The following is a 27651-nucleotide window of genomic DNA, read 5'->3' as shown; positions in this document are numbered from 1 at the left end:
CCCGCGCCCCCCGCGCCCGCGTTCCCGGCGCCGCGGGCCCGGAGCTCCCGGAAGTCTCGGTCCCGCCGCCGCCAGCACTCGCGAGGGGAAGACCGGGCCGCCCGGGACCTCGGCCCGCTCCTCCGGTCCCGAGAGGCCGCCGCGTCGGGTACGGGGGCCGGGACGGAGGGAGGAGCCTGGCTCCGGGACTGCGCGGGGCCGGGCCGGGCTGGGGGAGGGGCGGGCGCCGCGGGGGTGGGACCGGAGGGAGTGCGGGGGCCGTGAGGGTGCAGCGGGAAGGGGGCGGGAGGGGGGCCCGGGCGCTGGGGTTGCCGAGGGAGGCGGAGCAGCGGAGCGGGCTGGAGGGATGGAGAAACAGAGGTGCCAGATGCTCGCAGAGGGGAGGGACGGGGCTCCCGGGGCCCCGGTGCGGGCAGCGGCGAGGGGGCCGAAGCCCTGCAGGGCACGGACGGAAGAAATGGACGATGTCGGTGGCTTGCGTCTAGGGGTTAGGGGGAGAGAGGGCGCAGGGTGTGTGGGTGCACAGAAGCGGGCAGTTGAGGCGTCCCAGGGATGTGTGCGTGAAACCCGGACGGCGGGTCCGCTTGGCGCGGGGGAGGCTGAGACCTGGCGGTGCTAAGCGTATGGTCGGAAAAGACGAGCCCAGGCCGAAAACTAGCCTGGGGGCGTATCCAGGGACCGGTCTCAGCGAGGCCACGCTGTGCGCGAAGACCGGGAGGCCTTCCAGGGTCGAGGCTGCTAGGCCGGCCCGGGGCCTGGGAAGACCCGTTAGGAACGAGTTAGGAAACAGACTTGTAATCTGACAGGCTGCGGCGGAGTTGGGCGAAGGAAAAGTGGCAGGAAAGCACCGTCTGGCCTGGTCTGGGAGCCGCAGGAGAGAGGCGGGCGGGGGCGGCCGGCGGGGGCAGGCGGGCAGGGGTATGCCCGGCTCTCATGGGGCTGTCCTGGGACCCGCTTGCTGGAACCAGAGCCTGGAGTCAGTTCCTTTTTTGCAGGAGAGGTAGGTCAGCGGTACAGAGGGCCTGCCAAGCCGTGGTAATGGGGACACTTGCCCCCAGCAAGTAGCGATTTTAACTTCTCTCCTCTCCACTGCTCCCAGCTGACACCCCAGATGCTGCTGCTGCCGCCTCGGCCACCCCACCCTCGGTCCTCCTCCCCAGAGGCCATGGACCCGCCGCCCCCCAAGACTCCCCCTTTCCCCAAGACGGAAGGCCCTTCCTCCACTCCATCCTCCGCGGCAGGGCCCCGACCCCCGCGGCTGGGCCGCCACCTGCTCATCGACGCCAACGGGGTCCCCTACACATACACGGTGCAGCTGGAGGAGGAGCCTCGGGGCCCGCCCCAGCGCGAGGCCGCGCCGGGAGAAGCGGGGCCGCGCAAGGGCTACAGCTGCCCGGAGTGCGCTCGTGTCTTTGCCAGCCCCCTGCGGCTGCAGAGCCACCGCGTGTCGCACTCGGACCTCAAGCCCTTCACGTGCGGCGCCTGCGGCAAGGCCTTCAAGCGCTCCAGCCACCTGTCGCGGCACCGCGCCACGCACCGCGCCCGTGCAGGCCCGCCGCACACCTGCCCGCTCTGCCCACGCCGCTTCCAGGACGCCGCGGAGCTGGCGCAGCACGTCCGCCTCCACTGAGTTCCCGACCGGCGGGGCCTCGCGAGCCACACAGCCGCGCTGCCACACGCGCGCCCTGCCTTACCCAGGGCCCGTCTCCCCGTCTGCCCAGAGGGAGAGACCCCCTTCCTTCCTTACCTTCCTGTCTCGCTGTGTGATGCCGGCCCCGTCGCTGCCCCTCCCTGGGCCGGGGAACCAGTCTCGGAACTGGGCCCCGGCCGGGCCGGGCCGCGCGAGCCCTCGCAGGCGCACAGCGTCTCGGGGCCCGGCTCTCCTGCTCCCGAGGGCTCAGCCGTCGTGTGCGCGGAAGAGCTGACCCAAGAGCACGGCACGATTTTACGAGCACTGGCTCGTTCCTGTATCTCCCCCTTTCCACCCGCAACCCTCGCCCCATATTCAATAAACATTCCACACTCCGCCTCGGGGCTCTGATGTGTGTGTGTGTGTCGGGGGGTGCGCAGCGGCTGGGAGCGGGCAGCCGGGGCCGTCAGCCCGTGGGAACTTTCCTCTCGGCGTGTGTTTCTGGCCGGATCCGTTTCCCGAAGGCCCGGGCGCCCCGCCCCCACCTTCCTCCCCTCGCCCCTCTTCTCCGCACCCGGGTCCGCTCTCCTGTTACCGGTGCCACCAGCTCCCGGGGGACACCCCGAGGCGCCAGTCCCGCTCCCACCTGCGACCACGGGGGTAGCCCGGGGCCGTTCCGGAATCGCCCGGACCCGAGAGGCTGCTGCACCGGGTACGGGGGCCGGGAGGCGGGAGGCGGGCGGGAGCGGGGCGCGGGCCGCGAGAGGGGCGGGGCCGGGAGCCGGGTACCTGTGCGCGGGGCGGGGAGGGGCCCGCCGCGGGGCTCGGGAGGGCACCGCCCAGAACTCGCGGAGCGGGGCTCGGAGGCCGGGCCACGAACGGGGGGGCGGTGCCCTGGAGAGCGCTAGGACCCAGGAAGAACTTGGAGTGGAGAAGCTGGATGGGCGTGGACCAGAGAGAATCTGGAGGTAGCCGGGCTAGGAGCGGGGGGGCGGGGCGCTGGGGTGCTCAGGGAGCCTGCTGCAGGGCGGGCCAGGACCTGCGGGTCTTAGCGTGGCAGACCGTCGGACACGGCTTGGCGAACATGGAAGGGGTAGACCAGGCTTCTGGGTGGAGTAACAGGATGGGGCGACACCCGGACCCGAGTCAGGGGCATGGGGAGTCGAGAGCGAGACCTGCAGGTCTAGGGGGTGGGGCCTGGGGAAGCCCTGAGGGTGGCTGGAGTGCAGGGGCGCCCAGGGACCTGAGGAGGGTACAGAGGAGGAGAACAGAGCGAGGTCCTGGGTGTGCCCGTGCTTGCAGTGGGTGATGGGACCAGGACCCTGGAAGCTTTACAGAAGGTCACAGAGTCCAGGGACGCACAGATTCTGAGCAGACTCCACAGAGGGTGAAGAACAGAGCTCGCGCAGCCAGCTTCCCTCCTGTGTGTAACTTCATCCTCTCTCCTGCCCAGCAGGCCTTAGCCACCCCTCCGGATGCTGGTGCTGCCGTCGTCCCCCTGCCCGCAGCCCCTGGCGCTTCCCTCCGCAGAGGCCATGGAGGCCCCGCCCTCTCGGACAGGCAGGTCTTCAGAACCCGAACCTTCCTCCGCCACAGGACTTCCGCAGACTTCCTCCTCTCCAAGGCCCAACCACTACCTGCTTATTGACACCCAGGGTGTGCCGTACACCGTGCTGGTAGACCAGGAGTCCCAGAGAGAGCCCGGTGCAGATGGGACATCCGCTCAGAAAAAGTGCTACAGCTGCCCCGTGTGCTCCCGGGTCTTCGAGTACATGTCCTATCTGCAGCGGCACAGCATCACCCACTCAGAGGTGAAGCCCTTCGAGTGTGACACCTGTGGGAAGGCATTCAAGCGGGCCAGCCACCTGGCTCGGCACCACTCTATTCACCGGGCCGGCGGTGGGCGACCCCATGGCTGTCCGCTCTGCCCTCGCCGCTTCCGAGAGGCGGGGGAGCTGGCCCAGCACAGCCGGGTGCACTCGGGGGAGCGCCCATTTCAGTGCCCCCACTGCCCGCGCCGGTTTATGGAGCAGAACACGCTGCAAAAGCACACTCGGTGGAAGCATCCATGAGCCAGGCTGCGGGGCACCCCAGGTGCCACGGGGATCTGTGGGGAGCCTGGACTCCCCTTGCCCTCAGACACCTGGCCAGTGCGGAAGGCTGGGTTGCAGCCCTGGACACAGACCCACCACCTGCAAAGGCCAAGTCCTGCCTGAAGGAGGAGCCCATGAGTAGCCTTCGTGTATTGGAGATAAGCTGAAAACAAGACCTTAACATTTGCAGAGTGGAGCCCCCCAGCCTCAGGCTGAGCCCTGAGCGGAGGTGTGGGGGGAGAGTGCTCTGTGTGGAAATTCTCCAGCGTGAAAAATGTGGTTGGGAGCCGTCAAGAATCTGCACCAGCTTCCTGAGGCCCTCCATGTTGATGCTGGGGGAAGGGGCCCCAGACCTGCCTCCCAAACCCCAGCCAGACACTGGACACTCAATAAACGCCTTTCCCATTTTGAGCTTGACATTTGTTTTTGGGGACAGCAGCTTGGCCCGCCTGCTGCCTGACAGGGAGACTCAGCAAGTGCCTGGCTCAGCTTTTTGGGCAGAAGAACAAATGAGCCATTTGTTCTCCCCAGAGAGGGAAGAGCTTCCCACTGTCTGACCTCGGATAGCAGGAACAGTGCCCTGATGTCGAGCTTAGACTATGGCCAGCTGCTGGGCTTGAGCATCTTGCCTGGGTCTTACCGGTGCGAAATGATTGGCCTGCCTGGCAGGCCATCCGAGTCTGGTCTCCTGCACTGGGGTCCGCCCTAGCATGGCTACTCACAAGGGGCATCAGCGAGGCAGAGTGTTCTTCAACCTTTTTCTTTTCCCTTAAAGCTAGGATCTATTGTATGAAACATTTTATTTGGCCACCCAGTATACATCACACAAACTATATGTGAAACAAAACTTTAACAATACTGAATCTCTACTATGTGCAGTCCACTTTTCCTTCCTCCTGCCCATTCTGTTCTAGCCTATTGAATTCCCAGTCCATGAACCTGTAGTTTGTAAAACACGGATCTAGGGCAGGTCCCTCCCCCTGGACGTTTTGACCTAGCCAGCAGTTTATCTGTATTGTGAAGCAGGTAGGAGAGGGGGGTGGTGCAGACATTTACGTTCTCTTCCTGCAAGGTTAAAGCCCTAATCTCCTAGGGCTGGCGAAAATTCCAGTAGCAACTGGAGACTGGGAGGAGAGGCAGGGAACCCAGCCAGAAGCGAATAAACACCAGCCTTCTTAATGAATTGTCCTCGTATTTCTGCTTTGTGCCAGGCACTGTGCTGGGCCTCATTCCTTCTTCCGACCTCTTTTTGGGTGGAAGAACAAATTAGCCATATTCACTCCCCAGAGAGGGAAAGAGCCTCCCGCTGTTTGACCTCAAATACCACTGCCAGCGCCCTGATCTTGAGCCTAGACTATGGCCAGGCGCTGGCCTGAGCGTTTTGCCTGCACATATCCATCCACCCTCACAAGGAACCTAAAAAGGACCGTGACCTCCCCCACTTTACAGGTGAGTAAACTGAGGCGGGGGCGGGGTGGACCGGGGAGGGTAGGGAGGAGGAGCGGCCAAGACTGGGTCTAAATGATCCCAAGCAGCTCATTATCGCTGCCACAGGGGTGGCGCTGGGGGCGTTCCAGGCCCCTGTTTTCAGGGAGGGTAACTGTAACCCCCTACTCTCCCATGGTCCTAGGAACCGTGCGTGAGGTCCGGTTGTGCTGGCAATGCACGGACGGCGGGAGATGAAAGGGCGGGTTACGGGGGTCCGTGGGGCCAGTTCCCAGGGTACCGCTGAAAAGGATTCTCTCTGTGCCTCAACTTTCCTGGTTGTCTCCTTCCCTCTCCCGGGCCCGACTCAGTGCATCTCCCCCAACTCCGGGGACCCCGGAGCCGCCAGCTCTCCAGGAATTGGGAGTTTCTTGACGTTCCCTACCCGGGCTTCGCGAAGGGCGGGGATAGTGTGGCAAGGGGCCGTCGCGCAAGTGCAGCTCGCGCCTCGGCCGCAAACGGCGGGCCTCACCTGGGGCCGGAGGCTCCTGGAGAAACGCACCGACCGGCGGGCGGGGAAGTGCTGACGTCCCTGTCCTCTCCCACCCGCCCGCTACCCCGCCCCAGGCTTGCCGCCTCAGCCTCCCCGCCTGCCCGCGGCGGGTGGGCGCTTCCCTGCACTCTCCGCGACACTTTGCAGACGCTCCCCGGCGCCGGGCATGGGCGCCGCCGCTGTCGGTCCCCTGGCCGGATTCCGCGCGCGGGTGGGTGAGCGCGGGGCTCTGGCCCCTCCGACCCCTGGCACCTGTGGGGGGTGGTCCCGCGGCCTAGTGCATCTGACGAAGGGACCCCTGGCCAACATCGCTCCCCCTCCCACCCGGGGGACAAAGGGCGGGGGCGGGGGCGCATCCCCACGCGTGACCTTCCCCCGCACTGCGCACGCGCCCCCTTCACCACGGGGAGGGGCCCTGCTCGCCCACACGAGTGCGGGGGTGGGGGTGGGGAGGCGCAGCGCGTGGGCTGGATCCCCATTCTATGCCTGGAAGTTGGGGCACGGTCCCCTCCTCCCTGCGGCTCTCATTTCTTTTGGCCGCGAGGTGAACCGTGATGAGGGTCGGCCCCATCCGGGCCAGGATGTCTTGGCTCTGTCGACCCCGCGGGGAGCACACTCCTTCTCTCAGTGGCTCGGGGTCTGGGCCCCCAGCCTCCCTATCCTAGGAGCCCAGGCGTTTGAAACCCCAGGTGTCCTCCCAAAGACCCAGGAATCCTGGCCCTTCGCACCACCCCCGAGTCTTAAAGAGTTGGGCCCCACCGTCCCTGGGATGTCCCTCCATCTGTGGCTGCCCTTTCTGTCCAGTGCCCCTGAGGCGCCAAGCTGCCTGGGTTCACTGGAGGCCTAGCCATGAATGACCGAAACAGCCGGAGGAGGACACGTGAGGAAGCTGGGACCCTGCCTCACCCTTGGACACACCCCCCCCCCCCCCGGGGCCCTGCCCATCCCTGCCCTTTCTTCCCCCGGGCTGCTGTGGTTGGGGGCTGGTCTGAGGTGGCTGGGGCCTTCCCTGGGGTGACCCCTGGCCTCTCCCCTCCAGTGAAGAAAGACGATGAGGCCTTCGAGATCTCCATCCCCTTCGATGAGACGCCCCACCTAGACCCACAGATCTTTTACAGTCTGAGCCCCTCTCGGGGAAACTTCGAGGGTGAGCTGGGGGGGGGAGGCTCAGAGGGACCCCAGTCAGCTGGGGTGCAGAGTCCTTAAGGCCTGGGGTGTGACCAGGGTTCCCCCGTGTTCCTAGAGTCTCCGGATGCCACATCCCCAACCGTGGCCCTGATGAATGGTGTCAGGGCCCAGCTGCACATGGCCCTGGAGAGAAACTCGTGGTTGCAGAAGCGCATCGAGGACCTGGAGGAGGAGAGGGACTTCCTGCGGTGTCAGCTGGACAAGTTTATCTCCTCGGCCCGCGTGGATGCAGGTGGGGCACGTGAGCAGAGTCCCTTGCCTCACTCCGGGGCCCTGACACTAGGCTGTGGCCCTTCTCCGGGATACAGAACCCTTTTCTGCTTTCATTCTTTGGTGGTCCAGTGGGGATCTCTCCCTACTCCCAAAGCTGTTTCTAGGACCCCAGGATCAGCTTCCTTCCTGCTCAACTCCTGCCACTGCTGATGGGCAGAATCTTGTGGCCAGTCCCAGCCAGGGATGCTCAGGGCTTTCCTTTTTTAAATCTTAACAGCCTGTTTTGGAGAGTCCAGCTTCTGCTCCCCTCCACACGATGTTCAGCCCCTGGCTGGCTCTCCTCCCGCAGGCCCCCATAGTCCCCTGTGATTCACCTGATAGCCTGGGAAAGGGGTCCTTTTTTTCAACATGTGTGTTACTGGGGACCCCTCTGCTCTGGACCACCTGTGGCCTGGGTTGCTGGGACCTCCCATTGTCTCGCCACGCAGATGGGAACCTACCTAGGAAGCCTCGGCTCAGGGCCTTCTGGACTTTCTCAGTGAAAACCCCCACACTGGACATCCCCCCAGCCCACTGGACCCAGAGCCCGGGATTTCTCTCAGGGTCTGAATCCCCCACCTCAACCAAGACCTTGCTTGCATCCCAGATTTTTAGTGTCTACTCTTCTGGAGGTCCCACCGAGTCCCCGCAAAACTGCTCCTCCACCATGGGAGTCTAGAGTCACAGACTCTCTGAGGTGTCTGGTCCGGTCTTGGTTCTCTCAGCCCTTCCCGCAGATCTCTTGCCATAGAGCTTAGGAGTCTGAGGGGCATGAACCCACGCTCCACCTGTGATCTCCGCCCCCAAATGCTCTCAGCCCTCCTGCTAAGGACTGCAACGTCTATGCTGTATTGTCTGTTTGTCTCCTTGGGGGCTCCAGCCCCGTTTAGGCCCCCCCCTGCTTCCTGGGGATCTGTATATGATGTGACATCTATCCCAATCTTGCAGACAGCCTCTTGCCTCCTTCTCCCTTCTGTTCTGGAAGTTCATGTTACGGGTCTCTCTCTCTCTACCTCTTTCCAGAGGACCACTGCCGGGTGAAGCCTGGGCCCAGGCGGGTTGAGGGTGACAGCCGGGGTGGGGCTGGGGGCGAGGCCTCAGATCCGGAATCAGCGGCCTCCTCACTCAGCGGAGCGTCTGAAGAAGGCAGTACTGTGGAGAGGAAGAGACAGAAGCAGAAGGGAGGTGCTGGCCGGAGGCGCTTTGGGAAGCCCAAGGCACGGGAGAGGCAGCGGGGTGAGCAAGGCGCACTCGGGGTGGGAGGTCAAAGGGTCTGGGCTGGGGGCTTGCTGTGACCTTGGAGGAGGCTCTCCCTTCTCCCCTAGCCTGGTTGTCTGTCCCAGACAGACTCTCCATGTAGTTTTACTTCGCAGTCCACCCTCACCAGCCTTGCCATCTGGGTCTGAGCTTCAGGTTTCTCATCAGTAACAAGGGGAGGGGGGTGAGGCTCAGCGGGGGCTGGGAACAACTCCTCTCTGGGCCTGCCTTCTCTGATTTTTGCACTTGTCTCGCTCTGTCTCCATGTCTCCCACCACCTCTTGACTCCTCACCCACGTGTCCTCTGGATTTCCATGTTGTTCTCTTGGCTCTTCTTGTATGGGGCTCGCTGTCCGTGCCCCAGCTCTGCCTCCTCATGTCTTCCTCTCTGCCTGCCCTGGCCTTACAGTGAAGGATGCAGACGGAGTCCTCTGCCGCTACAAGAAGATCCTGGGCACCTTCCAGAAGCTGAAGAGCATGTCTCGGGCCTTTGAGCACCACCGAGTAGATCGCAACACGGTGGCGCTGACCACGCCCATCGCGGAGCTGCTCATCGTGGCCCCAGAGAAGCTGGCGGAGGTGGGCGAGTTCGACCCCTCTAAGGAGCGTCTGCTAGAGTACTCCCGCCGCTGCTTCCTGGCCCTGGACGACGAGACCCTCAAGAAGGTGCAGGCGCTCAAGAAGAGCAAGCTGCTGCTCCCCATCACCTACCGATTCAAGCGGTGATCCTGCCCCACCTGGCCTGGGACGCGCCCTTGGCCCCCACTTCCCTCCCTCCTGTGTCCCTCCTGGCACCGGGCGAGCGTGTGCATGAGTGGCGTGCTCCTCCAGAGGCCCTGGGGTGTTTCTGCACGTGCCTCTCCTGCTCCTGCAGATCCCCACTCCCACCCCAGGTCCCTCGTATATAGATCTGGTCCCCTCCTTGCCTCTCATGTTCCTAGCAGCCTCCCCTTTCTCTTTAACCCCTGGGGAGGGGCGTCCACTTAGCCTGGCTCCGAAGCCCCCAGGATTAGGTTTCTGCCCTTTCCCAAACACTGGCACCCCTCCCACGCGAGCTGCACCGTCCTGCCCTCAACGGGCACTTCCTCTGGGGGACACTGAGACTCTCTGCGGGGCCAGGCACTGTACATACCCCGTCTCTACCCCCAGCCCCGAGGGGAGGCTGGCCCACTCTGCCAGGAGCTCTCCACCCGCATTCCGGGCAAGAAAGAATTATTCAGAGAATTTAAATTAAAGAGAGACGATAAAATTTGGAATAAACTAGGCCCGGCTCCTTTTTGGAGGGGTGTCAGTTGCCGCGGAGACAGTGACGGGGGTCCCGGCGAGTTCCACGGAGCGGGCGGTCAGGCAGGGAGCAGGAGCTCGGGGAGACAGGGTGTAATTAGCACCCCCGGCGGCAGGGGCGGGAGGAGGGAAAGCAGCTGTGCCCTAGGCAACTCGGAGAGGTAGAGCTCCGGGAAAGAGGCTAGCTCGACTTGAGGCGCGGTGGCAGGGGCCGGGACTCAGTGACCGCTGGCGGGAGCGACCCCGGCGGGGACCGGGAAAAGACACCTTCGGGCGGAGGCTTCCACGCCCACCCACCAGGAGGCGGTACTGCCAAATTACCGCTCTTCCGGAAGTGCCCTCTACGTCGCCTGCTGCGCCTGCGCTGCGGGAGGGGAGCGAGCGCGCTTACGCTGTTGCTACAGCAACCAGGAGACGGCGGCTGTGCCTAACGGTCTGGAATCCAGTACCTTTCCCGGAGTGAGGGAAAGTCTCGCGCATGCGTGCTGGGGCCTCTGGCACCCGTTCGCGAAACCTCGCCTCAGACCGACCTCTACGCAGGCGCAGAAGCCCAACTCGCTCTCCTCCTTTTCCACTCTGCGCAGGCGCACAAAGCCGCGCTGGCAACCTCCGCAGCGGCCGCGCGCACCCTTCACCCCGCTGCCTGCTTTTGTCTCGCGCAACCTTCTTAGGACCTCTGCGAAATCGGCCCCTCTTTTCCTCCGCTCTCCTCACCCGGAGGGCCAGCGGCAGAGAGCCGGGACCCCGCCCTTTTTCCGTATCCCTTCTCCTGACCAACCTCGTCTCTGTCCTCCCTCCCTTTTCGGTTCCCGAAGCCGGAAGGAGCCGAAGCGCCGACGGAAAAAACCGAAGCTGTCTCCCGTGAGTGAGGCCTTCCCGAAGCGGTGGCGGAAGGAGCCGAAGTTCACCGGCTGGGGAGGAGTGAGTGCAGTGTCCGGAGAGAGCCGAAGCTTGGCATCGGGTTTAATCCTCGGGTTCGAGAGCCAGCGCTGGAAACCTTCAGAAAGCGCAGAAGTGCGGGACGTTTAGGATTGTCGGAAGTAGCCGATTGCTTGGATAGGGCCGGCAGCGAAGAGCGGGTCGAATCTGCGGGAGCAGCGAGAGACGGGGACGGTTTGAATTGTCGGAAGAAGCCGAACCCTTGGAGGGGGGGGCGCTGGGCGCAGAGGAACGCGCGGACCTACGAAAACGCCCGAACGTTGAAGAGCTAGTTTCCGAAAAGTTACGATAGCCTGGGAAACCGTGAAATCCTCGCTTCGGGTGTTTTCGGAAGCTGCCGAAGCCGCCGCTCGCGATTTCTTCTACGGCCCGGAAATAGCCGACGCTATTTGGAGCCAGGCTCTGGGGAGGAGGGACGGTTCGCGGGCGGGAGGGCGGGGAGAGGGGCGGAGCCGGGGCGGGGCGGGGCGGGCGTCCCGGGCTTGATTAGGTAGGAGGCGGCGGAGCGCCGGCGGCGGCCGGAAGTAGTCGAAGCGAGCGGCGGAAGTAGCCGAAGCGGCCGGAGCGGGCGGGCGGCAAGGCGAGGCCAGAGCTGCACAGGCCCTTACGCGGCCGCCTCAGCATGTCGGACTTCGACGAGTTCGAGCGGCAGCTCAACGAGAATAAGCAAGGTAAGGGCGCCGGGGGCGTGGGGCGGCGGGCGGCGTGGCTCCTGGCCTCTCCGTGTCCCGCGCCATTTTACTCCTCTCTTTCCCCCTCCTTTCAGGGCCGCGCGGCGCCCCCCCCCACCGCTCCGCTGCGCGCGCCTCGCTCACGTGACTACCCGGCGTGCCGCCGCGCGCGGGAGGGGAAGGGAGGGGAGGGGGCGGCGGGCGCGGGTCCCGGACGCATGCGCGGCGCGCTCCGGTCTGCGCCCCACGTGGTCCGCGGCGGAGGCGGCGCGGACCCGCGGGCTAGCTAGGAGTTTCCTCGCGTACTCGCCATCCTCTTTTATTTTTTTCCTTTTTAAAATACTCTGAAAAGAGGGTTTCTGTGTATCGATCCCGTGGTGCTTCCTTTCTTTCCCGCTGCCCCGGCACTTCCGCTTCCGGCCGGGCCCGCGGCCCGGGTCTCCACGCCCCTTTTGTCCCAAAATGGCGGTTGAGAGCCCCCTTCACGTGGGCGCGGGTCTGCCCCGCCCCCCGCTCCGAGGCGGCGGGCTGCGGCGGTGTCCCTCATGGGAGAGGACCCGCGTGCGTCCTTGGGGCGCGGGAGTGGGGCCGTCCCGGCGCCCGCGGCGTGGAGTGTTGGCTGCTCGTTTGGTCCCCATGGTGGGGCGCGTGGACGCGGTCCTTGCCGTGTTGTGCCGCGCGGTGTGGGACGAGGGGCGTGGGGATTGCGGGGTGTCAGCACCAGGGCAGGAGGTGCACGCTGCTGCGGTCCGTGTGCGGGTACGGGCGGCCAGGAAGAGGCCCTGCTCGAGCGTCCGTGCGCTGGCTGCCGTGCTTCCCGAGACTCCTGTGTGGGTGTCGCGGCCCTGCGTTTGCGGCATCGAGGAGGGCCATAGTGCTAGTGATCTGGGCGCGCGCCCCGCGCTGGGCTGTTTGCTGAGCGGGTGGCTGTCTTAGGAGCGCGCGAGGCGGAGCCGATGTGTTTGCTCTGCGCGAGGAGGCAGGCTCGGGGTTCAGCACTTCCGCGGACCTCAGCTGGTCCCGGGCAGAGCCCGGGTCACGCGGGGAACACGGAGAGGCGCGCGTGCCGTGGTGTTCGGTATACGCTAAGGGCTTGATAAGCGGCGTGGTTTTTGTGAAACTGTCCTTTGTGCGCTGTCGCATTCCAAAGCGGAGAGGCCCGTCTTCGTGGAGGTGGCGCCGGCGCCGAGAGGTGCTTTGCAAGTGTCGTCGGGCCGCATCCTCACCGCGTGGGCCCACGGGACCTTTGTTTCAAGGAGGTTTGGCTGTGTTTGCGTGATTTCCTATCGTCAGGAGGCAGAAAGGCTGCAGTCCTCCCTGCATCTGGCCGGTGGGAGGCCGGGCTGCCGGCCGGTACTGCTGGAGACCTTTCTTTCCCACTCCTGGCTTCTCTGCGGCACTGGGGGGCCAGCCCTGAGCCCCAGCCTCAGTGCGGTTGGTGGAGCTGTGTTGTGTGGGGAGGCGGGAAGCTCTGTGCACGTGTCGCTCTGCCTGCCGATCCTCCCCTCTGGGGGCCAGCCTCTAGCTTCAGCCCATGCCTGGGGCACGTGTGTCAAGACGTTTATCTTGAGAGTGAATTTCCTCCTCTGGTGGCAGGCATCCAGCGGGCATCTCTGCTTCCTCTGCCGTCCCTCTGGCTGTGTGTCCATCTCAGACCCTCGCCTCAGGGAGAGTTCTTGGGGCTCAGAGCCTGCTCATTTACCAGTGTGGAGCCAGAGGCCCGCAGCTCCAGGCCGCAGCTGCTGCATGTCTGGTGCCATGCCGGTTGGTCTGTTCCTGCTGCACCCCAACCGTGGTTAGGACCAGTTCAGCTTTCGTTTTCCTAACTTGGTAGGGATACTAGCATCATTACTGGCAGCTTTAGGCAGACCCTTGAGGGTTTTGCGTATCCTGAGTTAAGGAGTGTGTCCAGGTGCCTAACCATACTTGATAACGTTTCAGGGTGCACTTTCCGGGCACACTGTCGTGTTGGCCCCGGTCTCTTTATGTTATTTGGGTTGAAATGTTTTTTCTGCACAGGAAGGGCTGAGGGCAAGTGGGGCTACTCAGTATAGATGGGTTTTAGGAGCATTCTTTTGTCTGCTGCTCTGGTTTTTCTCTTTCTGAGGTGCTTGTTTATCTTGAGTTTTAGTGGTTCTGGAATTGAGCTTTATTTATAGAAAGTTCACACAGGAAGTCTCAGGAAACAAGATGAGGTAGTAACAAGGGGGCTAAAGGCCACCACCTTGTCCTTACTGCATCTCACTGCTTTTGTCCATGGACGCGTGGTAGTGGAGGAGTTGGGGTGACTTCGAACCAAAGAATAAGGAAATGCACTGGGACTCGGTGCTGGTGGGTTGGTCCGCACCTCCTTCTGGGGTGAGAGGTCTTTGAGCAGAGGCTTCTGTGTTTTTATGGGCCTGGCTGTGCTCCATTCTGAGTTGCCACCCCAAGGCCATTGAGGGGGTTGAGGGAGCCAACTGGGGCCTGGACCCCAGTCCCTGGCTTTGGGGGAGGGTGGGCAGGATGGGGTGGTTTGGGATACCAGCCTGTGAGGGCGGGGGCTAGGGCACGCTCCTCCCCCAGCTCCTGAGGTGGGGCCAGGTACCTCCTCTGTAGCCCAGGATCAGAAAGGGGCATGTCCCTAGAGGAGGGCATCTTGCATTCTTCACCTGGTTGGGAAGGGACCGTCAGGTGTCCTGGCTTCCTGGGGATGTCAGATCCTGCCTGGCAGCTGACCCCGGGGCCTGATGGTGGGGCTGTGGGTGCCAGCTGGTTGAGGAGGTCTTTCCTGAGGGGTCGCCAGTTTCCTTCATTCAGGAAAACATCATTGGGTCTCTTGATTCCCCAGCCTCTAGCCCTGCCCCTCTCAGGGACGACCCTGGGGTCAGGCCCCTCAGCCCTCGAGGGGGACCAGGAGCCAGCCTCCTCTGTCTTCTCTGGCTCCCCAGCTCCTCCTGAGCAGCCTCAGGTATCTTACACCCCGGGGGCGTTTCCAGGCCCTGTCCCCTCAGGTAACCAGCTCCCGTGCCCTTGGTCCCCCAGGGTCCCTGGACTGGCTTGTGGACCCAGGAAGCCTGTTGTCTGCCCTCCTCCACTGAGTCCCTTCCCCTTGGGGGTGGCCTCCCTGGGGCTCGGGGCTTAGCCACCAGTGAGTGGGTGGGCTGGGCCGTGTCCTCCCTCAGCTCATTCTCCTCCCCCTCCCCCTGGGCCAGAGCGGGACAAGGAGAACCGGCACCGGAAGCGTAGCCACAGCCGCTCTCGGAGCCGGGACCGCAAGCGCCGGAGCCGGAGTCGGGACCGGCGCAACCGGGACCAGCGGAGCGCCTCCCGGGACAGGCGGCGACGAAGGTACCAGGGCTTGGGGACTCCTGGCTGGGCACAGGTGGGGTGGGCTGGCCTGGGAATGGGGTGTTGGTGCGCTCAAACCTTGTGTGCCTGGGATTCTGGCTTTTCTCTGTACCTGAGGGAGGGGTCTGTTCCTTGCCTGAGTTCTAGGTTTTTTTTTTCCTGTTTCTGGAGTTTCCTTCAGTTTCTGGTGTGTTGGCGAGGACAGTAGCTTCTTTATCTTGGAGTTGAGTGTGGAGTCAGGGCACTTGATTCTTTCTTCCTTCGTGACCCTGTCCCAGTCTCTGTCACTCAGGGCTGGTTTCTTTTTCCCACTGTCTGTCTGGTTCTGTGTGGGATCGTCTGCTGGGTCCTGAGCTTTGCCTCCTGGGAAGAGGTGGTTCTTGAAGTGCGGCAGCATCTCTGACCCCTGCCTGTTCTCTGCTCTTCTAACTCTTCTTCCTCGTAGACTGCTCTGTGTTTTCTGTCCCTTTAGGTGAGGAAGGGTGGGGTAGGTGGAAGTTCTCCTGCCTCCTTCCACCTCAGTTTCTCCAAGTAGAAAGTGGTCCATGTGGCCTTTTTGCCCTTCCTCAGTCCCTCTTTCCTGGGGTGGGGGAGTTTGGGGGGCATGGCAGGGCCAAGGGGGCCTGCTGGCCCCAGCCCTGGGGCTCTGAGCCCTTGGGGAGGTGTGGCGTGTGGGGAAGACGAGGGTCCCCAGTCACCCTTCCCCATACCTTTCCCTCCCACCCCCCAGCAAACCTTTGACCAGAGGCGCTAAAGAGGAGCACGGTGGATTGATGTGAGCTTCTCTTCCTGCCCCTTCCACCCCGATGTCCACTCCCTTTGTCCCCTCCCCTGCCCCCGTGCACCCTTCCCTGTCCTCAGCCAGCCCCAGCCCAAGTACTGGGGAGGAGATTCCACTGGCCTTGAAACCAGCACCCTCCCCCAGGCCTGGGTGCGGCCCTGACCCAGATCCTCTCCCTCCTGGAGAGCGCTGCACTCCTGGTGGGGAGCTGAGGGGAGCCTGGGGTGCTCGCAGGCCCACCTTTGGTCAGACTGAGGTTGTCCTGCCCCGCTCTCCCCTCCCCCCTTCCCAGTCGCTCCCCCCGCCACGAGAAGAAGAAGAAGGTCCGTAAATACTGGGATGTCCCGCCACCTGGCTTTGAGCACATCACTCCCATGCAGTACAAGGCCATGCAAGGTACCACATCTCAGTAGGTGATGGGCTGAGTGTGCTGGGTGCCTGAGGGGCAGACTCTGATCTGGTGGTGGGGGCCGGGCGGGGGGCCAGGGTAAGTTTTGTGTCCTGGGCCTCCTGGTTTCTGCCTTTTAGACCACCACAGAGGAGATACTGGGAGACTCCCTTGGCGGAGTGGGGTTGAGCCTCCCATCGGGCTGGTCCTTGGGGAGCTGCCCTCCTGTGGCTCTCGGGGTGTACATTGGGTGGTCCCTAAACCGGGTCAGGGGTGTAGAGGATAATCCTATTCTACCTTTCTTGAAGCTGCGGGTCAGATTCCAGCCACTGCCCTTCTCCCCACCATGACCCCTGATGGCCTGGCTGTGACCCCGACGCCCGTGCCCGTGGTCGGGAGCCAGATGACCAGACAGGCCCGGCGCCTCTACGTGGGCAACATCCCCTTTGGCATCACTGAGGTACTGCCCGTCCCCTGCCTTTTCCCTGCCCCTACCCTCTCCCCCATCCTCCCCCCCATTCCTCCCTTTCCCTCCCTTCCCTCCCTCAACCTGCACGGGTCAGACTCTGCTCCTGCAAGGCCCCCCGGCCCCCTCCCAGACGGACCGATGGAGTTGAGCCAGCCAGGGGCCGGGCTGGGGGTGGCCCTCTCCCTCCCTCCCTCTTCCCCTCTCCCGTCTCCCCTTTCCCAACCTCCTCCAACAACCCAGGGATCAAGCACACACATAACGAACCTACGAAAATCCATGAATCCGTATCGAGAGAGACAGAGAGGGAGACTCGCACGCGCGCGCAGGCTGACACACAGACATACATACACACAGACGCACGCTCCCCTCAGATTTCTCTGACACACTTCTGGTTTTCTGCCGCCTGTTCCCCGTCCTTTCCCTACATCCCTCCCGTGGTCGCTGCTCTTTTGTTTTTGATGGCCCTGACCTCCCCAACCTTCCCCACCTCTCCTCTCCCCTCCCCTCTCCCCAACCCCTTCCCGTGGCACCCCGAGAATCCCGAGATCAAAGAGTTGTTTCCATTTCTCTTTAAAGTGAAATATTGTGGGGCTGAGATCCCTCGTAGCAACAAAAAGTTTGCTACCGTCGTCGAAGGCAAGTAAGGTCCATTCTGACTTTCTCAACCTGCACTTTGCTACGTTTGATAAAGCAGCCCCCGGACTCCAGGGCCAGATCCCGCCACATCACTCTTTTCTCCTCCCCTCCCGCCCACCCTGCCTCACCCCACCTTCCTTCCCTCCACCCTCCCTGTCCCTTTGCTCCTCTTTCTCTCTGACTTGGTGTTCTGTGTTTCTGCCTGCTCTTTCTTTGCTGCTTTCTTACCACTTTCCTCTTATTGCCATTGGATGCTTTTTCTCTCTCATTCAATCTACTCGTTTTCTATTTGATCCTTTTTTTTTTTTTCCTGTTGTCCCTGTTTCCATGTGTTTTTCTTGAACGACGTCTCTTTTCTGGGGCCCCCGTGGCCCTCCCCACAATTCTGGCCCCTGGCTGTCTTTCGCTACTGCCTCCTTCCTTCCCTATTTTCTCTCATTTTTCCTGCCTTTGTTCCTACTATTGATCTCTTTGCCCCCATCCCTATTCCACTGTTCCCTCCCTTCTTCCACCCTTCCCTGGCCCCTCCCTTCCCCTCACCCCCAAACCCCTCTGTGTCTCCCTCTCTCACCCTCCCCTCCTCTCTCCACCTCCCTCCCCCCGCCCCCCCCTGTCTCCTATTCCCTCTGCAGGAGGCCATGATGGACTTCTTCAATGCCCAGATGCGCCTTGGGGGGCTGACCCAGGCCCCTGGCAACCCCGTCTTGGCTGTGCAGATTAACCAAGACAAGAACTTTGCCTTCTTGGAGGTGAGCCGGGTGCATGGTGGGGTCAGGAAAGTGTGTGTTCCTCCCGGCAGCACCACCTCTCCAGCAGCCCCTGTCTCCTTGGGCTGTTGTCCACTGGGCTCCCTGACCCTCACCACCTGCTACTCTTTCAGTTCCGCTCAGTGGATGAGACCACCCAGGCTATGGCGTTTGACGGCATCATCTTCCAGGGCCAGTCGCTGAAGATCCGCAGGCCTCACGACTACCAGCCCCTGCCTGGCATGTCAGAGAATCCCTCTGTCTATGTGCCTGGTGAGTTGGGGCTTTGTCCCTCCCTTCTGTCTCTGGCCCAGCTGGAGATAACTTGGGAAATGGTGTGAGTGCTTCTCACCCATTTCCCCAAACCTCTGGAGCTGGGCATTCTCGCTTGGGGTTGCACAGTGGCTGGGGGACATGTTGAGGGAGGTGAAGGGTTTGTAGCCTGACTGTCATTCTCGTTCTGGGACTTTGGCAGTCAGCGTGAGTACAAGCTGTCAGGCTCCCAGTGTGGGGACGGCAGGTGGATAGTTGTTTATTTTTCTGGTCTTGGGGTTTCTCTTAACTTGAGCTTTGGGCCGTTTCTCATAGCCGTGTCGAGTAGTATTCTCGGTCAGCGGAGAGCATAGCAGACCTGGGCTCGGAGAGTTTTTCTTGCAAAGGGTCAGACAGTAGATACCTTTGGTTTTGTGGGTCATGCCATCTGGGTCCCAGTTGTCCTGTTGTGATGTGGCAGCCCACACGCAGCCTTCTGATCCCTGAGTGAATGGGGACGGCCTTGTCCTTTACGGGTACTGGCTTTCCCAATTCTTGTCTCATCACATGTCGTGTAGTAGCCCTTAGAAAACCTTGCAGGCTGTGCAAAAATGGCCTGCCTGCCTGGCTAAACCTGCAGGCTAGTCACCGTCCCTTGTGGTGAGGTGGGTGTGGCCGTGCTGGGGTGCAGGGACCAAAGTGGGCTTGGAGGAGCCTGTGCTGTAGTGGAGCTGGGGGGGTCCTGGGGTTCAGGCCCTTGGAATTCTTCCGGGAGAGGTGGGTGAGCACCAGTGCTCTGGGCTTGGTGGGGAGGAAGTAGTGGTACATGGGATTCAGCGGGCTGAGGCTTCGGCCTGAAGGACGCCTTTTAGAAACCAAGCCCACTTCTGGCAAAGCAGGGGATGTGGAGGCACAGAGAGGTTGGCACATCAGGACTGGGTGCTGGTTCGCTGGCTCATTGCTGGTGTCTTCTGCCGTAATCACTTGGTAGGTTCCGTGGAATTCCGGGGTTCCACGTGACTGCAGTGTCCTATGCACTGACGTGCTTTAAGCACATGGCGCGGTGACATTCTGTGGGTTGGCATCTGTGGGACCTTGTCCCAGATGAAGCCATGGACCTTCTTTTGTGCAGAGTAAACTTTTTAGAGATTTTCTTTTAGAGTGGGGGGGGGGCAGAAAACCTGGAGCAGACCATGCTCTGAGTGCAGAGCCTGTTGTCGGCTCAGTCCCACGACGGCTAGCTCGTGACCTGAGCTGAAAGCAAGAGTCAAGCAGCCAGCTGATGAGGCTCCCCAGGCGCCCCTTTGCTCAGGGAATTTAGTGCGTTCCAGTCACGGTGGATCATGTAAGGAGCCTGTCCGCTCGCTGAACTTACTGTCAGGTGCTTTCCCCAGTGGGCTCTGTGTCTTACTTTATTTTTGTGACAGCCTGTAGTACAAGGTCAGTGAGCGACAGCTGGGGGGCCAGATGCAGCTTACTGCCTTCTTTTTCTGAATAGGCTCCACGTCCAGCCTGGGGCTCGAACTCCCGAACCCGAGCATGAGGCACATGGTCCAGTGACTGAACCAGGCATCCCCTGCCTTGTTCTGAAGTAAAGATTAGTTAGTAGAGCCCAGCCCGTTGCCTGTCTCTGGCCTGTTTCAGGGGCAGTGGTGGCCAGTTTGAGGGACAGAGACCCTGTGGACCAAAACAAAAAGTTCACCGCTCAGCACTTTAGTGATCAGCGTGCTGGCCACCGTGTGGACACCGGGTTCCCATTTTACTCTGGAGGAAAGCATGGCAAGGCCACCATTAGACCCGGGGACAGCTGCTTGGGATGGTCTTCACAGAGTCATGGGCCCCTTTCTAGAGGGGCTGTTGGTGTGATGAAGCTGCTGAAAGATTGCTTACTGTTCTTGCTTTGGGATTTGTCCGCCCAGAGAGCCCGAGGGTCTACAGTCCCAGTGCCCAGGCGGGCATGCTCAGTTCTGGGAGTGTGGCCGGAAATGGCAGTAGGTGGGATCTGGTCTCTAGGTTAATAAGCGTTTTCTGGTTGGTGTTTCTGTATAGTAAAGTTTGTGTTCTGATCTCTAATTTTCACTTATAAAAACAGTTTTGTTATATAAAGAGCTTAACGGGGAAAAACCATGTGATGAAATTCAGCTGACATTCTTGGTTGGGAGAGGAACAAATCAGGAACCCAGAAGGCGACTTCTTGACCTTGATGGAAGCATGTCGAACTAAGACTAAGCTCATATCCACTGGAGTCGTGAAACCTTAAACATTCATTCCCACCGAAGACAGGCCTAGTTATTCGGGAGTGACAATGGGATCCTGGTCCTCCTCTTAAGACCAGAGGGAAACCTCGATGGGGAGAACATGGAGTGCGGGAGGTGCTTTGGAGGCAGGAAAGCCGAATAGCCATTCAGGGTGTGAATTCAGCTCAGCCCTGACCACCCGCCCCTGCCAAGCCAGGCTCCCTGCTCAGTGCAGGGCCAAGTCCCACTCTCTTAGTGGAGGTCTCGGCCAGGTCCAGTGGTGTGTGCACGGTAGGAGGAAGTGACATTCCAGGTACAAGAGATTGCTCAGTTGGTGTGCGCTGGGTGGCCCTCCAGAGAGAGGATGATAGGCGTGTGCCGGGTGGCTCTCCGGAGACCGTAGGTTTGAGGTCAGCGAGGAGCCCCCCTGTTGTGTTCGGAGAGGAGGTTGCCCAGGGGCTTGATGTTTGGGCACCGGGGCTGGTTTGTATCCCCCTTTTCTGTTTGTATGACCTTGTGTGTTGTTGTCCTGGCTTCAAAACCGTCTCGCCCTCAGGGTCACTGTGGTCCTCCCTTCTCTCTGGTGCCGGCCTGGCCTCAGGCCCCCATTTTGGGTGCGTACTCCCCGTGGGTGGTTTGCGTTCTCTGTCGCAGGCAGGACTCTTCTTGTTGCATGGACGAGAACGGTAAGGCCCAGGGGAGCCTCACTTGGGGCTGCTCCCCAGGTTGGAACCCAGGGAGCCCAACCCTGGCGCCCTCAGCACCATATCCTTCCCTGGGGTGCACGACCAGCGGGTATGAGCCTGCCGAGGTGCATGTGGCGCTGCTCCTCCTCTTCTGGCACCACTGGACATGCGCCCCAGCCTCGTCTGCTGGTGCTCAGAGTGATGGTGCCTCAGCGCGGCAAGAACTGCCTGTGGAGTCATAGGTCACAGGGGCTCTAGGGATGGCTTTTCCTGCGTGTGTGGATCCTGGGTAGAGCTTCCTTTCTCTGCCTTAGTTTGTGCTGTCTTACCATGGGTGAGGCCCTGGGGGGGCACTGAGGCAGTGGATCCAGGGAGTCTGCCTGTAGTGTCTGGCCTGGGGCCTCTGCTCGTCCTGCCTTGGACACATGGGGCCTCCGTGGTCTGCATCCCCACGGCCCCACCCTGACATGGCTCGGCTCTGGTTGTTCAGGTGGCTGGGGTAGTGGTAGGAGAGGAGGGGGCACCCTTCTTCGAGTCCAGTGACTCAGTGTCTGGTGCTTTCTCCCATCCTCCATCTCACCTGTTCCTCCCTACGACAGGAGGAGATGGGGAGGGCGGGCGGTGTGGACTGCTGAGGTGGGCAAGGCCATGCTGCCGTTGGAAAGTCTGGGGCTGGTTAGGCTGGGTGGCTGAGGTTTTTCTCTAACACAGAGCCCAGACAGCCAGCTGGAGCTTGGGTCGCTCACAGCTCATAGGAAGCCTCCAGGAATTGAAGCTGGTGGGACCAAAGGGTTGAGACACCTGGGAGGCACTTGTGTCTGAATCCAAAGTTGAGTGGAGATGGCATGATGGGGGTGGACACATAGTGGTCATTAAAAGCGCTTTGTGGACACGAGCCCCCTGTGATATCCTCGCTGGTCTCTCTAGTCACGGGTCTGTGGGAATCAGGCATGTCTCTGCCCTCCCAGACCTGAAGCCTCAGGCCTTTCTGATTTCACACACAAGAGGACAGAGAAGGTCTTGCTTGTAGTTGCAAAAGGTACAGGACCATAGAGGAAAGGGCCACGAGTCCCACTGGGAGGGCTGATGTAAACATCAGGTGGGAGGAAAGGGCTTGGAGTTGGGGTCTGGCTGATTGGGGAGGGGCGGGAAGTTGTCATCCTGACGCCTCAAAGGGAGGGAGGTGCAAGCCCACACGAGCTGCTATAGTTGGCAGGTTTGGGTGTGAGTTTGTGTCTTTGTGGCTGCTGAGCGGGGACTTTTGCTGCTGTGCACGCTGGTCTGTCACAGTGTGGCGGAAAGTTGCTAGTGTGAGTCTTGATCTGGGGGGTTTGCGAGACAATATTTGCTGGGCCTCTGTGGCTAGGGCAGGTGAGTGGATGGTGGAATGCTGGCCTGTTGCTGTCACGGCAGGCATAACGGGCCTATCCCTGTGCGCTCGCCCCGGGGCTCTTGGGGAGAGACCTCGTGCTGGAAACCAAAGCCTGTCTACTCCCCTTTTTCCCCAGGAGTTGTGTCCACGGTGGTCCCCGACTCTGCCCACAAGCTGTTCATCGGGGGCTTACCCAATTACCTGAACGATGACCAGGTAGACCCCTTGCCTCCTCCTGGCTTCTCCCCTCCCAGTCTTTGCCCAAACCAGCCCTCATGGAGTTGCGGCCCCGCCGCAGGTGAAAGAGCTGCTGACCTCATTCGGGCCTCTCAAGGCCTTCAACCTGGTTAAGGACAGTGCTACGGGGCTCTCCAAGGGCTACGCCTTCTGTGAGTACGTGGACATCAACGTTACAGATCAGGTGAGCCCCGGGTCCCTGGCCCTGCTGCCTCCACCCTTGCCTCACCCTGCTCTGCGTCCGCACTGAGGGCTTTCCTCGGGGTGGGAGGGAGGAGGCCAGCCTGCAGCAGGGTCCTGCCGGGGGACTTGGCCCCTTTCCCTCGGTTCCAGCTCTTTCCAGGCTCTCCCCACCAATGCCCAGCTCTGGGCTATTGGGGCTTGGAGGGAGGTGTCAGGCGCCTGGCCCCTGACCCACACCTCTTCACTGCGCCCCCTCGCCCCATCCTCCATACACAGGCCATCGCGGGGCTGAATGGGATGCAGCTGGGAGATAAGAAACTGCTCGTCCAGAGGGCAAGTGTAGGAGCCAAGAATGCCACGCTGGTGAGCCCCCCGGCACGTCATCTTCCATTGGCTAGAGGGACACCTGGGGGTGGGGAGGACTGGGAGGGGCTGGGAGCAGGTCCCTGTAAGTTGTGACTCTGGCTTCTTGGGCCACACTGACAGTGGACACATGGGCCTTCAGGGGCAGGGTGCGGGGTTTTCTCTGGGTAGGCCTCTGGGGGTGCTGTGTGGCCCTGGCCATGACAGTCCTCTCCCGCCCCCGCCCCCCCCCCCCCCGCCTGTTTCCCCACAGAGCACTATCAACCAGACCCCTGTGACCCTGCAAGTGCCGGGCCTCATGAGCTCCCAGGTGCAGATGGGCGGCCACCCAACTGAGGTGCTGTGCCTCATGAACATGGTGCTGCCCGAGGAGCTGCTGGACGACGAGGAGTATGAGGAGATTGTGGAGGACGTGCGGGACGAGTGCAGCAAGTACGGGCTCGTCAAGTCCATTGAGATCCCCCGGCCTGTGGATGGCGTCGAAGTGCCCGGCTGCGGAAAGGTGTGCATGGGTGCCTGCGCCCCGCCCCCTCCCCCTTGTCCACAAGTGTACGATACTGCTACACCCCAGATGGGTGTGGGGCTCCCCAGAGCGTGGCCCTGCAACTGCTGGACTTGGTCATGCCCCTTACGCAGGTGGTTTGGTTTTGTCTGTGCAATGGGGAGAAAAGTGCTAAAAATAGTCATGATAGCAGCAGACCCACTTATATCTCCTGTTGGCCAGGTGCTCACTAAGCTTATCTTTGTGGCCCCTCTGGACCTTTACAGCATTCAGGCCACAGGGTCAGAGCTCAAATTCTTGCAGTCTGGTTTCCCAGGCCACTGAGTCATGTCGCTTCTGGCACTGTGCCAGGTTGTAAGCACTTCGAACCCTTCTGGGGCAGAGGGTGGGGGTGGGACTTAGGTCATCTAACCACACAGCTAGTGATTCAGGCCTTTAAGCAGGGAAGTCCTGGGGCCTGCCTTGTCAGAGACAGCGTGTATGCTACCTCAGGTAGCAGCTGGGAAGGGAGAATTACTCTGATGCTCTTAGACAGGAAGGTAAGGTCAGGAGGTGGCGTTAGTAGGCCCAAATGACACCAGATCATCCCATCAGGCAGGTAGGGTCTTGAGCAGGGAGTCCAGTGAATGTAGATGCCCTGGGGTAGGAGCCCAGTGTATGTGGGGACAGCGGCAAGGCACGTGTAGTCTAAGCAGAGAGTGGTGGGAGGGGAGGTCTGAGGTTGGGAGCTGGGGCCCAGTACAGCACGTCTTGTCAGCCTCTCTGGGTCCTAGAAAAATGTTGGGTGTTCCTGGAGTGAGAAGGAAGCCTTTGGGAGGTGTGGAGTGTGGTGGTTGCCTGACATGAAGAGAGGTCCCGTAACCAGGTAAATGCGGTCAGGGATGCTAGGCAGCTGCTTACGCTCCAGCCCCCAGCAGTGGGTTCTGCAGGCGGGAACGCAGAGGGGGCAGAGGTGCTGGAGGTGTGCTCTCTCGAGCTTCTCGAGCTGACGGTCAGCCAGTTGGAAGATGGTGACCCTGAGAGAAAGTCGCAGCCAGAGGGTGGAGTGAAGTCTGTGGATTTGAGGCCCAGTACCTGTAAACACTCCGATCCTGGTGGTTGACTGGGGTGTGCTGGAGCCAGAGGAATAGGAGTCGAGTAAGCTGCTCTGACTCCCGGCTTAGGTGACTGGGTGGAAATGGCAGGTGAGAAGCAAGGGAGATGAGCAGGTTTGGGGGTGGGGGTCAGTGTTGGGGAACAGTGTTTGCGGGCAGTCTGAGGTCCTGAGACACCTCGGCAGAGATGTATGAAGCAGTGAGCTGGACAGAACTGTGTTGCGGGCCTGAGGTCTGATAGAAACGGAGGCGTCTTCAACACACTGTTCCTGTTCTGGTGTCAGCTGCATGAGCTTGCCCAGGGAGCAGTAGAGTGAGTGTCAGGGGCCAAGGGACAGGATTGGGAGCAGTGTTGGGGGGGATGATGGGCAGCATTCCCCCCACTTCTCCTGCCCAGTCCTCATTGGTATGGTGTGGTGGAAGCCCCCATACCTGGCATGTTAGTTACACTCTGTGCTGTCATGGGTGTTGGGATGGAGCCTGGCTCCTGAGGGACTGAGTCAGTATTTGTGGGAAGGATGAACGGGTAGACCTGCCTGGTGTCTGGGATTATCTTTTGTTTTTAGACTTTGTCATTCTTTTCAAATGTACATGAAAGTACAAGTAATGTAGTGACCTAGTACTGTGGGTCACTTCCATTCTGTTATAGTATTTATATATCCTAGTGCCTCATCACCCAGCTTCAATTTAACTGTAGCTTGTCATTCTTTATTTCTGTATTTAGCTTCCCAACTTTTTTTCCTGAAATAGTTTAAAGCATATTTCCTATATTTTACCTGTAGTAGTCAAGTATATTTCTCTAATGTCTGAGCTACAGATAACTTGGTGCCTGGTAAGTCTTGCTTTGAGGACTGTGCCATGTACGTTTGGATGTGTAGCCCCATTCCTGGCCTCCTCCCGGTAGATGGTGGCTCCTCCTGCATGGCAGCACTAATACCCCCCTCCTGTGGACAGCTGAAAACATCTCCAGATGTTGCAAAATATTGCTTGGGGACACATTTGTGCTGGTTGAGAACTACTGCTTTAAACTTTCAACAGTTAACTTCTACATAATCATAATGAAACTACAGTATCATTATTACAGTAACAAAATTATTCTTAGGATTTACTTAAATTTGTGTTCAGATTTCCCTGTCTCACGTGTCTTTATAAAAACTTGGTTTAAGCATCCAAACAAGGGTCCATGCAATTTTATTCAGAATGTTCTTAAAACTTAACAGTTGCACATAATGCTCTGTTTTTTGGCAAGGCATTTTGTTGAAGCATCGGGGCATTTGTCTTAAAGAAGTCCCGTGTTGTGAATTAGGTCGGTATTATCTTCCCCCTAGCTCACTCCCGTGTAAACTGGTGGTTAAAACAAATGAGAAACTTCACAAGGTCATTTTTTTTTTTTTTAAGATTTTATTTATTTGAGAGAGCGAGCATGAGAGGGGAGAAATTCAGAGGGAGAAGTGGACTCCCCATGGAGCTGGTAGCCTGATGAGGGACTCGATCCTGGGACTCCAGGATCATGACCTGAGCCAAAGGGAGTGGCCCAACCAATGGAGCCACCCAGGAGCGTCACCCCTCTGCCCCCCGGGTTTTTTTTTTTTTTTTTAAACTTCTTTATCTGTCTTCTGGGGAGAACACAGCCCTTCGGGAAAGCCCAGCAAGGTGTGTGGCACAGGGGAGACACTGAACACAGGTGCCCCTCTTTCTTTGGGGAGCTTGCTGCTGTTCCATGTGGCTCTGCTCTATACACTCTTGTTCTTTGACCCTGGGTTCTGGGGGACATTTGGGTCAATTCTCCCAGACCTGCAGCAAGGCCCTTTCCCTCCCTCCCTCCCCTGCAGATTTCTGGGGAGATGGTGGCTGGTTGCTGTGGCTGAGCTGGTTTATCCTTGGGGGCTGAGACCACCTTGCCTTCACAACCTGTCTTTTATTCTCGCAGATCTTCGTGGAGTTCACCTCTGTGTTTGACTGCCAGAAAGCCATGCAGGGCCTGACGGGGCGCAAGTTCGCCAACAGAGTGGTTGTCACAAAATACTGTGACCCCGACTCTTACCACCGCCGGGACTTCTGGTAGAGGTGGAGGGGGAGGGTGGGGGCAGGGCTGGTTGGGGGCTTCTCCCCCTCCCGCCCCCCCTCTTTTCCCCCTCTGAAGAAGATGGGCAGAGGAGTGACAGCCGAATGACAGCCGGCAGCAACTGGAATGGCAGCAATTGGGGGTGGGGTGGGGTGGGGTGGGGGTAGGGGTGGGGAGGGCAATGGGGGAAGTGTGCGCACAGGCCCATACAGACACATGCACCCACAGACAGAGGGAAGGGGTCGGGGTGGGGAGGGGGTGCACAGCAGGGTGGGGTAGGACCCCCACAGCCCCTCCCCAGAACAGCCTCTCTTCTCCCTTCTCCCCAATTCCTCCTTTTCCCCACTGTAGAAACATAGTGTGTTTATATTTTATGGCCAAACTATTTTGAATTTTGTTGTCCGCCCCGTGCCCTGCCTTCTCCCTTTCCAGGACCACAGCTCCCGTCCTCCTGGCCTCTGGTCCCCAAGCCCTCCCTGGTTTCTTACGTAGTTGACTCTCCTCTTTAGTCTCCCTGACCTGCGCCCCAGCCCCGTGGCCCCGTCCCTCTTCTCTCTGTGGCAGTTTCATATTTGCTAAGACGAATTTGCTCATTAAACATTTTGTTGTATTTTACTTTACGGAGCTGCTCTGTGTCCGGTGTGTGTAACCCCCACCGCCCCCCACCACTCCCGTTCCGCGGAGCCCCACCGCTCTGACCTCTGGCCCGGGCGTCCTTGGCGCGCCCCACGGGGCACACCCCTCCAGCGTGGCCGCCAGCTCGGCGCGCGCGGGGCGGGGGGGTGGCGTCGCTGCGCGGAGGCCGCGGCGCTGTGGAGGGGGCGGCTGCCGGCCGCTTCCTCCTGCCCCACGAGAGAGGGGGAGTTCTCTCGGACGTCGTGGAGTGCTGGGGGCGGAGTGGCCGCGCGGGCTGGCGACGACGCGGTACCTTCCCCACCTGCCTCAGCCGCGCTTGCCGGCCCGCCCCGCTGAGGCCATTTGTACTTGTCCGCGCCTGTCCCTCGGGACCTCACGGCGG

The 27651-nt window shown here is 60.7% G+C and overlaps 4 protein-coding genes and 2 long non-coding RNA genes across 20 annotated transcripts; 4 read left to right on the top strand and 2 right to left on the bottom strand.

Moving 5' to 3' along the window:
- The first annotated feature begins 10 nt into the window (after positions 1-10).
- ZNF580 (zinc finger protein 580) lies at positions 11-2028 on the top strand. Of its 3 annotated transcripts, none has more exons than XM_059152640.1 (2): positions 11-148; positions 1100-2028. In XM_059152640.1, exon 2 carries the CDS (start codon positions 1112-1114, stop codon positions 1628-1630), a length of 519 nt encoding a protein of 172 aa, XP_059008623.1. In that variant the 5' UTR covers positions 11-148; positions 1100-1111; the 3' UTR covers positions 1631-2028. The 3 variants fall into 3 exon arrangements, with proteins under 3 accessions (XP_059008623.1, XP_059008625.1, XP_059008624.1); XM_059152642.1 differs by lacking the exon at positions 11-148 and adding an exon at positions 267-360; XM_059152641.1 differs by lacking the exon at positions 11-148 and adding an exon at positions 369-1000.
- Positions 2029-2114: 86 nt separating this feature from the next.
- Positions 2115-4134, top strand: ZNF581 (zinc finger protein 581). Of its 6 annotated transcripts, none has more exons than XM_059152643.1 (2): positions 2115-2342; positions 3087-4134. In XM_059152643.1, the coding sequence occupies exon 2, from the start codon at positions 3106-3108 to the stop codon at positions 3700-3702; it is 597 nt and encodes a 198-aa protein (XP_059008626.1). In that variant the 5' UTR covers positions 2115-2342; positions 3087-3105; the 3' UTR covers positions 3703-4134. The 6 variants fall into 6 exon arrangements, with proteins under 6 accessions (XP_059008626.1, XP_059008629.1, XP_059008631.1 ...); XM_059152646.1 differs by having other exon boundaries at positions 3084-4134; XM_059152648.1 differs by lacking the exon at positions 2115-2342 and adding an exon at positions 2415-2598.
- Positions 4135-4506: 372 nt separating this feature from the next.
- LOC131818310 (uncharacterized) lies at positions 4507-8772 on the bottom strand. The gene is made up of 2 exons (XR_009348773.1): positions 8692-8772; positions 4507-8293 (listed from the first exon to the last, which is right to left on the bottom strand). It is a non-coding gene; the product is annotated as an uncharacterized LOC131818310 (long non-coding RNA).
- Positions 5032-9658, top strand: CCDC106 (coiled-coil domain containing 106). 5 transcript variants are annotated; one of them, XM_059152636.1, is made up of 6 exons: positions 5032-5172; positions 6506-6581; positions 6741-6848; positions 6945-7121; positions 8165-8377; positions 8808-9658. In XM_059152636.1, the coding sequence occupies exons 2-6, from the start codon at positions 6551-6553 to the stop codon at positions 9122-9124; spliced, it is 846 nt and encodes a 281-aa protein (XP_059008619.1). In that variant the 5' UTR covers positions 5032-5172; positions 6506-6550; the 3' UTR covers positions 9125-9658. The 5 variants fall into 5 exon arrangements, with proteins under 5 accessions (XP_059008619.1, XP_059008617.1, XP_059008620.1 ...); XM_059152634.1 differs by lacking the exon at positions 5032-5172 and adding an exon at positions 5780-5912; XM_059152635.1 differs by lacking the exon at positions 5032-5172 and adding an exon at positions 5806-5916.
- LOC131818309 (uncharacterized) lies at positions 9648-11052 on the bottom strand. Its single transcript, XR_009348772.1, has 2 exons — positions 10863-11052; positions 9648-10768 (listed from the first exon to the last, which is right to left on the bottom strand). It is a non-coding gene; the product is annotated as an uncharacterized LOC131818309 (long non-coding RNA).
- A 41-nt stretch (positions 11053-11093) lies between these two features.
- U2AF2 (U2 small nuclear RNA auxiliary factor 2) lies at positions 11094-27253 on the top strand. 4 transcript variants are annotated; one of them, XM_059152631.1, is made up of 12 exons: positions 11094-11292; positions 14487-14622; positions 15353-15397; positions 15696-15799; positions 16100-16251; positions 17529-17645; positions 17777-17915; positions 22326-22405; positions 22488-22610; positions 22886-22972; positions 23226-23474; positions 26499-27253. In XM_059152631.1, exons 1-12 carry the CDS (start codon positions 11244-11246, stop codon positions 26631-26633), a joined length of 1416 nt encoding a protein of 471 aa, XP_059008614.1. In that variant the 5' UTR covers positions 11094-11243; the 3' UTR covers positions 26634-27253. The 4 variants fall into 4 exon arrangements, with proteins under 4 accessions (XP_059008614.1, XP_059008613.1, XP_059008616.1 ...); XM_059152630.1 differs by having other exon boundaries at positions 22886-22984; XM_059152633.1 differs by lacking the exon at positions 15353-15397.
- The last annotated feature ends 398 nt before the right edge of the window (positions 27254-27651 follow it).

This window comes from Mustela lutreola, chromosome 16 (assembly GCF_030435805.1).
Source record: "Mustela lutreola isolate mMusLut2 chromosome 16, mMusLut2.pri, whole genome shotgun sequence".
NCBI lineage: Eukaryota > Metazoa > Chordata > Mammalia > Carnivora > Mustelidae > Mustela > Mustela lutreola.
The sequence above is the reverse complement of the archived record's forward strand: the minus strand, read 5'-3'. Positions and strand labels throughout refer to the sequence as shown.

Bases quoted from the DNA above. Each gene is read 5' to 3' on its own strand.
- ZNF580 (XM_059152640.1), top strand. From the start codon at position 1,112: ATGCTGCTGCTGCCGCCTCGGCCACCCCACCCTCGGTCCTCCTCCCCA.
- ZNF581 (XM_059152643.1), top strand. From the start codon at position 3,106: ATGCTGGTGCTGCCGTCGTCCCCCTGCCCGCAGCCCCTGGCGCTTCCC.
- CCDC106 (XM_059152636.1), top strand. From the start codon at position 6,551: ATGAATGACCGAAACAGCCGGAGGAGGACAC. The intron at 6,582-6,740 runs GTGAGGAAGCTG...TCTCCCCTCCAG, and splicing joins AAACAGCCGGAGGAGGACAC to TGAAGAAAGACGATGAGGCC. The intron at 8,378-8,807 runs GTGAGCAAGGCG...CTGGCCTTACAG, and splicing joins GGCACGGGAGAGGCAGCGGG to TGAAGGATGCAGACGGAGTC.
- U2AF2 (XM_059152630.1), top strand. From the start codon at position 11,244: ATGTCGGACTTCGACGAGTTCGAGCGGCAGCTCAACGAGAATAAGCAA. The intron at 11,293-14,486 runs GTAAGGGCGCCG...CCCCTGGGCCAG, and splicing joins GCTCAACGAGAATAAGCAAG to AGCGGGACAAGGAGAACCGG. The intron at 15,398-15,695 runs GTGAGCTTCTCT...CCCCCTTCCCAG, and splicing joins GAGGAGCACGGTGGATTGAT to TCGCTCCCCCCGCCACGAGA.